Genomic DNA, 9,557 nt, shown 5'->3' with positions numbered 1-9,557 from the left:
CCCCCTGTTTGGATGGGACATATTTTGTCAGCAGCCTGGATGCTCCCTGCTCTTCTTCCTCTAAAGTCAAGTCAGTGTGGGCCCCTGCCTTGCTCTTCTCCCCTTCTGCTCCTGAGGAGGTTCTCTGTCCCCCTACTTATGTTCCTACTCCTGCCATCACTGCCCCTGCCCAGCCAACGCAGGCAGAGGGAGAAGCAGCCTGTGAGGCCAGAGGAGTGGGGGTGGGCTTACCTTTGCCCCCTCTGCTAGCTAGGTTTTTCAGCTCTCTCTCATCAGGACAGCTGCAGCTCCTGGCAGGAGGCAGCACTTGCCAGTCCTCTGGTCTGTGAATCCTTGTGGGTCTCCTTGTGGCTGAAAACCTTCTCAGCTATGGCTACTCACTCATTCAGTTGCTTACCCTCAAGTTGTCTAGACGCTAAAGATTCCAACAGATGTCAAGGGCAGTTTGGCTAACAAAAGCCATGTTTATAGCTGATGGTGCTCTCTGGCTTCTGGGACAAAAGGATTATAGGTCTCACAGGCTTCAAAAAGTCTTTATAGATATTCCCTGGGGCTCTCATTCTTTCCCTGAATCACTTGGCTTACCTTAGTTAAGTTTGTGGGCTGTCTGGCAGCCTCTCCAACCCCCTTTACCTCATCAGAATCTGCTGATAGACCCAGAGCATCTCCTTACCTTTAGGAGTGTTAAAAACACAATTGTGACCTGTCTTAGTTAGGGTTTACTGCTGTGAACAGACACCATGACCAAGGCAAGTCTTATAAAAAACAAACAAACAAACAAACATTTACTTGGGGCTGGCTTAGAGGTTCAGAGGTTCAGTCCATTATCATCAAGGTGGGAGCATGGCAGCATCCAGGAAGGCATGTGGCAGGCAGAGCTGAGAGTTCTATGTCTTCATCCAAAGGCTGCTACTGGAAGACTGACTTCCAGGCAACTAGGGTGAGGATCTTATGCCCATACCCACAGTGACACACCCATTCCAACCAGGTCACACCTATTCCAACAAGGCCACACCTCTAGATGGTGCCACTCCCTGGTCCAAGGATTTACAAACCATCACAGGACCAGTCAAAGGAAAGGCTGCATCAGTATCAGCCCGGACTTGAGTGGGCAGCCCATTTGCTCCAGAACCAATTTCCAGAAGAGGACCTGGAGCAGTTGCTGACCAGGTGGGTTCGTGAGTCAGCATGATGGAATCCAGAAGACCTGTGAGAACAGATTGTCTTTCTGAAAATGGGTCGTTCTGTAACTTCCACTTGTAAAGATCATTACTGGTGAATGGCACCTATGTCATGAACTGTCTCCCCTGAGCATCTGGGGGCCCCATACCCCCGAGGCGTAAGGCCATAGTAGAGTCGGCCTTCTGGGGGCCCAGGTATAAGGTAGACTGTAAGTGAAGTCAGAAGAGTCAGGGGCTGCTTCTCCCTCTGCCTGTGTTGGCTGGGCAGGGGCAGTGATGGCAGGAGTAGGAACATAAGTAGGGGGACAGAGAACGTCCTCAGGAGCAGAAGGGGAGAAGAGCAAGGCAGGGGCCCACACTGACTTGACTTTAGAGGAAGAAGAGCAGGGAGCATCCAGGCTGCTGACAAAATATGTCCCATCCAAACAGGGGGCTTCTTCTTGACCAGGTATTGTCATGTGGTGATTTATAGAGAGCTTGGTCCAGGTGGCCCTGGGCTCCAAAACCACTGCTGATAAAATAACCAGAGGGCAAGAACTTGTTATCATTACCCATTCTACTGAGGGGACCCGCAAGAATCCAACACCACTGGTGCACTTTCAGGCTCTACTTTTTAATCCCCCTTTCATCAGATATAACCCATCATCTGTCCTAAACCCAGCCCCCCTGCTACCTGACCCATCCTCAGACATGCACTATGATTGCTCCATAGCTCTGAGGCACATGCAGAACATCAGGCTGGACATGACTGACACGCCCAGGTCAGACACGGAACATATCTACTTCACATATGGAAGCAGTTTCATCCCGAATGGAATCAGGTATGAAGGCTGGTGGTTATTTGGATAACTGCTTTGCCACTGGGAACTTCAGCCCAGAAAGCTGAACTAATGGCTCTAACGTAGGCTTTAAAACTGACGAAAGGGGCCATAGCTAACATCTACACTGACAGCAGATATGCCTTTCCTACAGTTCATGTACTTGGGTCCATACCAAGAGAGGGGATTATTGACTGCTGAAGGAAAAATCAGGAAGAAATACTTGCTTTTATTGGCAGCATTATGGCTTCTCTCAAAGTGGCCATAACTCATTATCTCAGGCATCAGAAAGGGACATCAGAAATAGCCCAAGGCAGCCGGGCTTGGTGGTGCACGCCTTTGATCTCAGCACTTGGGAGGCAGAGGCAGGCGGATTTCTGAGTTCCAGGACAGCCAGGGCTATACAGAGAAACCCTGTCTCGAAAAACCAAAAAAAAAAAAAAAAAAAAAAAAAGAAATAGCTCAAGGGAATGGGCTAGCTGATACAGTTACAAGGGAGGCCACCCAAGCTTCCAAAAAAGGAACACACAGTCTCAGGCCTTTTATGTCTGCTCTGGGCACTCTCGGGATAAGAGCCAAAGTCCTTTTTCTGTGCGACATGGGGATGGGAATTTACTGGGTGGATAAGTTGGAAGTCCCCCACCAAAGATGACCTCATCACTGTAACCTGGTTTGGGGATACATAGACACTCAAGAGTCCAGTCCTGTCTAAGAAAGGACGCCCAGCCTCCTAGGAGAGAGACTTGCAGACTTTTTTTCTGAGCCGCCTTACCATCCAGGTATCCCCAAGCAACAACCTTCTCATAAAACACAGCATCTGGCAAGAAGGCTGATTGGAAAGCTTGGTAAGCCATGGGGACTAAGACATTACACCTCTGATTATGATCCAGGACTCCTATTCACTGTCCAACTGCCCCATCATAGCTTTGTGAGACCCATGGTCCCCCTTAGGCCCCAACAAGGTATTAACAAGGCCAAACCAAGCTCCCCTCCCCCAACCGCTGCCTCTGCCCACCATCACTCCCTCATCAGAACCCACCACCCTTTCGCCCCAGCAAGGTCTCACTTCATCTATCAACTGCTTCCTAGAACTGTTCTACCTCCTGCACTGCCCACGTTATCACCAGAGTCAGGATCTGCAATTATTAGACGCCCCTTTCCAGATTCTTAACTCCTCTCACCTGGACTTAGCACAGGATTGCTGGTTATACTTAAATGCTCAGCCCCATTGCTTTGAAGGAACAGCTATCCCTGGAGACTCTTCAGACTCTAGATGTGGATGGCAGCAACTAGATAGAGGTAAGCTGACCCTAAAGTCAATAACTGGACAGGGACTCTGCACTGGAAATAACATACCCTCAGCCTACTGCCACCTCTGCAACTGCACCTTAACCCCTACCATTGCAGGATCCATGCTGCTCCCAGAGAATGTTTGGTGGGTTTACCCCATGCATTTATGGCCTGGTTATAAATACGACTGATGGTTTACTGTGCCTTTCATCATTTTATATACATTGTCTTGTGTTATCTCCTATGATCTAGTCTCTCTTTTTAGAACTCAATGGTCATAAATTCTAAAACCCCAGGTATTTTGCTACTGATTTCTTGACTACTTTTTGAGAGTCTTTTCCCTTATTCCCTAACAACTCAGTGTTCTCTGGTGTGCTAGCTAATTTTATGTTAACTTGACACAGGCTAGAGTCATCTGAGAGGAAGGAATCCCAATTGAGAAAATGCTTCCTTCCATAAGACTGGGCTACAGGCAAACTCGTAGAGAATTGTCTTAATCAGTGACTGATGGGGGAAGGCCAAGCCCATTTTGGGTGGGATCATCCCTGGGCTGGTAGTCCTGAGCTCTATAAGATAGCAATCTGAACAAGCTGGGTGGAGTGGGAGAGCAAGCCAGTAGGCAGCACCTCTCCATGGCCTCTGTATCAGGTCCTGCCTCCAGGTTCCTGCCCTGTTTTGAGTTCCTGTCCCAACTTCTTCCAATGATATGATAGTGTAAGCCAAATGAAAATAAACTCTTTCCTCCCCAGCTTGTTTTTGGTCATGGTGTTTCATCACAGCAATCGTATCCCTAAGACAATCTATACTCCCTTGCACATCCAACCACACCTTCATACTCACGTCCAGCCTACTTCTGGGCATCTCATGTCCCTGAACTCAGAAGTATACAAATCTCATCTCCAATGACAGCTCTCCTACCATTTGAGATTTCATAAAGCCAGAAACCTGGGAATCAGCTCCCTCATAACTAACAAACCAGGCCTACTTACATTTAGGCTTCCAACTTCACCCACAGTTCAGTCTGCTCCTATTGATATTGCCCTCAATTTGCATTCTAGGCCCCTTCTCCACATGATTGTTAGAGACCCAGTTTATTACTTACCTCCTTAACATCTTATCTTTTGTTTAGTTTTGTTTTGTTTTTTTGAGACAGGGTTTCTCTGTGTAGCCCTGGCTGTCCTGGAACTCACTCTGTAGACCAGGCTGTCCTCGAACTCAGAAATCCGCCTGCCTCTGCCTCCCAAGTGCTGGGATTAAAGGCGTGCGTCACCACCACCCAGCTTTTTGTTTAGTTTTTATCATTCTTCCCTGAATACATAGGACGGGTTGCCAATCTACAACTATAAATTGACCTTAAGACTAAAGCTTGGCCAGGCATGTACCACACAACCATGTGAGACAAAGGTAAGATCAGAGGTTCAGGGCCAGTCTGGGCTATTTGAGGGTTTTTTTGTTTTGTTTTGAATATATAAAAAAGGTCTTGCGTTAAAAATGAAAAAAGAAATCTGGATCACATCTGGATCTGGAACATGGATGACATCATGCCAAGTCAGTCCTGAGCTAGTTACCTCTGAATTTTCATTAAGAACCAAACCATTTAAGCTGTTAATTTAGGTATGTCTCATCCAGAAGTTCAAATATGTGAAAGAATGTGTTAAGAGGCCTGTGAGCAAGAAGTGGACTTTGCTCTGCTAGAGTCTGGTGGGGCAACATTGATGCCAATGGTTAAACTCCGTTTATTGAGGGGCTAGAGGGATGGCTCAGCAGTTAATAGCACTGACTTCAGTTCCAGATCCAGACCATTCAGTTTCAACTCTCAGAACCTAGGGCATCCAATAATGCTAGTGGCCTCCATGGGCACTGGGCACCCAAGTGGTGCACAGATATACACAGAGGGCAAAGCACCCATACATGCTAAACACTTTCATGAATAAGAATTTTTGCAATGTAGTTTACAGAGGCTTGTCAACTAACCACACCTTTGTGTGATGTGGAGGTTTATTGTACAGCTAATTCCTATTCATAGAAACAGCCTCCTGATGGGAGTAGGAAGGCTCATGAAACTCCTCAGAGGATTCAAGATTCTGAGATTTATGACCAAACACCTCTCCCAGTGGTTATATAAGCAGTGCAAACTTGCTAGAAGAGATTCTTCAAACATGCAGCTGCCTTGAGTTTCCCAGGAACCCCAATGCTTGTGAGTCCTCCCCCAGGCTGCTATGTTGTTCCTCAGTTGCAGCTGTCAATCATCCATGTTCCTGTTAGTAATCCTGATAATTTGTTGGCCCACCAGGCTGAGCTTGGATGGATTTCTTTGGTCTGTTATTGTCCTCTGTCCCAGAAAATAAAAGTCTGTTGAATATACCAAAAGGCAAATTTTGAAGGGAGGCTAAGCAATCATGAAGTACTATAACAAACATTAGGCTGGGCTCAGGCACAGTTGGGCCATCAATGTACTAGAAAAAAGATACAAGGAATGACAAGGAAGTGTGGGGCCAGCTTTGTCATGGTTTCTTAATTGCTACTTTACTGGGAAAGTCCTTTTAAAGGGGGTTGATACTAGGGTCTGAATGTTTGTTGTCTACATCCTGTCTCCTTCCTTATACTGACTAATCAACAAAGCATCTTTATGAAAATGTAGGACATTAGGTTGTTATTAACGACTTGTTTGTATAGCTACATTTTTTTTTTTAAAGACAAGATTTTACTTTGTAGCCTGGGCTAATTTCAAACTCACTATAATCCTTCTGCCTCAATCTGCCTCTCAAGTTGGGATTACAGGTATGTGCCACCATGGCCTGGCTATATTTTCTATTTATATTATAATCAAGGGTATTTTATTATGGCAGCCTAAATTAAAAGGGTTGACTATTTTTTAACAAGGGTAGCCTGAATAGTATTTCAAGTCTGATAACAGCCATGTTCTCACTTAACAGTGGGAATATAGTTTAAGAAATGAGTCATTAGGTGACTGTGTTGCCAGGTAATTTTATCACTGTGCAAAGACCACAAAATGTATTTTATACAAACCTAGATGGAATAGAGGAGGGCTTGCTCTGGCGAGTAACCGCTCTCCACACCCACTTTTCTAGCTTTTAAAAGTTAGCGGCCTTTACCCACAAGTTTGCAGGTTTATCACTTCCTTTCAAATTCTCTAATGATCTTCAATCATTTTAGACCACCCAGAGTTCTCAGGAACTCTGACAGGTCTAGTCTTCTCTTTCAACGCTGTAGGCAAACCCTGCTTTGGCAGTGGTCATCATGCTGTTGAGGACACATTTTTGTCACGTCAGGTGATTACAAACAAGGGTCTCCAGATCTGATATTGACCTCTCTTGAAATAGTCGTACTGCCTTCAATGAAGCAGATGCTCCAGTAACTTACGTCCTACCTGTTCTTGTCCTCTGCGGGTGCAGCTATGGTGAAGCGGCTGACTTAATAAGCAGTAGCCATGGTGATGCTTCCGCTTCAAAGTCCTTCATTTTAATTTCATTTCTAGGACAATCACTTGATGACAACTTACTGTCAACTTTAGCAGTAGACTGTGTATGCTTTGGGCCATAACAAACAAAAACACATGAGATTTAATCAAGCACAAGAGAAAAATGATACATTCAACAGATGTGGTATACAGAAGATGAGGCTGCCGCGGGCTTCTGTTGAAACACCATGCGATTGTACTCTTTTATGAAAAATAAGTAGGAAAATGACTTGGAATATTCTGATCTGTCTTCATAAAAGGGCAAGTTTGCTCACGGTACCCGAGAGCAGGCACTTAGACCTGAATATGGCGCTCTCATTTTCTCCAGGTGTAAGCAAAGCCAGCAGTCAGCTCTGAATGGACCAGCTATACTCAGGCTGTAAGCCAGCAAGCACCATGGCCATCTTCCAGCTTAAGAACAAAAGCTCAATACTATCTATGGGAAATAGGCACTTACACAAAAATGTTTTCAAAATAGGAGTTTTTGACACTTGAAGGATTTCATTCCAAACTCTCAATTATATAATTACCAAAAAAAAAATATCCATGTTTCACAAAAATATCCTAACCCTAACATAAAATTCAGATCACTTACCACAAAGTTAGACAAATGTATAAAGAAACAAAACAGAAAGCATATTTACAAATTTAGACTACATGAGACATCATGAAGAATCTTTAGCAACACCCTACGTACTTTCACAAACTACATTTAAAATGATGAATCTATAAATAATGTGAGAACGGTCATAGCGTAAGAACTTTAACTTTTAAAGCCCAAAGTTATGTTGAAGACTTTAAATTAAAAGTAATGATAAAAATTTGCAACTCAGGTCGGTGTGACAAAGACTAATGCAAGGAGAGATTGTCTAAGTAAGGGCAAACTATCCCTATTGAACTTAGCCATTTAGTTGCCCAATGAGTATAAAATGTTAACAACCATGAAGTGGATTAAGCTAAGTATAAATTTTGTTAGTGTCTAAACAACTGAGAGGGGTCTTTGCACAGTCAGTCCTTCCTGCAGTCTCTTTCTGCCCTTGGGTGGGTGTTTTTGTTACATATAAAATCCTCATCCAAAACAATTTCCCCTTCACCTCTGTTTTGTTTTTAAGTAGAAAATATTTTTAAACAAAGGAACTCCTGTTCTTTAGCTAGAGAGCTGCTCTCCCATTGACCCCTGGAAGAGAAAACAAACAATTCCCATTTGTTCCTCTACCTACAAGCACAAAGTCAAGCAAAGCGATCCAACGCCTAATGTAGTGTCATGTAGCGCCTAGGTCTGGAACAACATTTCATGCGAGCTTCCGGCTATATGCTGAGCACAATTATTTACATTATTGACAAAACTGTTTAACAGAACAGTGTCATCCCAGAGCTTCCTTCAGCAGCAGCTAAAACAGACGAGAGCAGCGGCGTCTGCGAATGGGAACATCAAAGACCCTCCTCCGTCTCGCCTCCCCTTCACCCTCATCTGACTCATTCTCATCCGCATCTGACTCATCGGATTCATCCATGTCTGCAGAGTCATCATTTTCTTCCTCCTCCTCCTCCTCAGCTTCCTCCTCCATCTCTTCATATTCATCAGGACCCATTTCCTTAAAAGAGAAAATCTTCTGATGAGAAAAATGTCCATCAGTTCTTATAATAATTCTATGGCCTAGACCACAAGTAACTAGACATGCTAGGCACAAGTTTTCACAGACCTAAACAACACAATCTCATGATGCAAGACGCATCATGTTAAGTAATGCTCACCATGGTTTTAATGGTAAACACATTTCACCAAGGCAATGGTTGTTCTTCACATAGTAGTTGATAATTCATATACAAAGGTAGGCATACTACCCACTAGTAAACCCACAATAAAGTTTTAATGAACTTATAGTAATATGGTTTATTAATTCTTTATAAGTCTATCTGCTTATGGACACACGTGAAAATATTAATCAGATATGATCTCTAATGGTTAATTTTTTATGCACAGTTCCTAAAAGGTTTTTATTGAATTCCAAAGACACATCATCTTAATTTAAACATCAGTAGCCTCTACTTTTGAAAAAGAAATATTTTATTTTTTTCAGTTGCTTATAATAACAATAGTCAGCAATCTTCTCTTGGTTCCTGTGGTTGGAGATCTGGGAAGCACTTAATGGAATACTTCAGGCTTCAAATCTCTCACGATGCTACAGCTGATTGGTGACTGGACCCAAGCTTCACCTCAAGGGCTTATTCACTCATGTGTCTGGTACCTGGACTGGGATGATCCAAATATCTGGAGCCTGGAGTGGGCACTTCCTTCCACCTTGACACTGGATCTCTGCATGCCTTCTATGGCTGCTTCATGGGAACTGGACTTCTCACACTAGGTCTCAGGATAGCAAAGGCACATGTTCCGGGAGAAGGAGAACTAAGCTAAAGGCATACTGCCCTTTCAAACTCGGCTTCAGCCAAGTGTCACTTTGCTGATTCCCTAGAGAGGTGCGTTCCTAAGACCATTCAACACTGTAAGAAAAGGGAGACCCTAGGACAGAAGAGATGAGGAGCACACAGTGTCATGGCATGCAGTGTCATGGCATGCAGTGTCAGAGCATGCAGTGTCGGATCATGCAGTGTCGGAGCATGCAGTGTCTCCTGGAATGCCATTCTGTTTAAGCAGGCATCCCCAATCAAGTCGTGGCATTAACTTGGCTGCCAATCTTCTCTTACACACATCTGAACACAATGAAGTGTCTGAACAGCCAGGGTTCAGCTGACCATCTGAGTACTAAGAAATTTAGTGCATGATGT

The 9,557-nt window shown here is 44.2% G+C and overlaps 1 protein-coding gene across 3 annotated transcripts in view; it reads right to left on the bottom strand.

Moving 5' to 3' along the window:
- Positions 1-5,009: 5,009 nt before the first annotated feature.
- Fbxo3 (F-box protein 3) overlaps positions 5,010-9,557 on the bottom strand; it is a 35,439-nt gene continuing 30,891 nt past the window's right edge. For all 3 annotated transcript variants that reach the window (NM_212433.1, NM_001355507.1, NM_001355504.1), the window contains one exon: positions 5,010-8,365. In NM_212433.1, the coding sequence (NP_997598.1) occupies positions 8,162-8,365 (204 nt within the window). In that variant the 3' untranslated portion in view covers positions 5,010-8,161. The remainder of the gene's footprint in view (positions 8,366-9,557) is intronic.

This window comes from Mus musculus, chromosome 2 (genome assembly GCF_000001635.26).
Source record: "Mus musculus strain C57BL/6J chromosome 2, GRCm38.p6 C57BL/6J".
NCBI classification, from domain to species: domain Eukaryota; kingdom Metazoa; phylum Chordata; class Mammalia; order Rodentia; family Muridae; genus Mus; species Mus musculus.
This window is presented reverse-complemented; position numbering and strand designations above follow the sequence as displayed.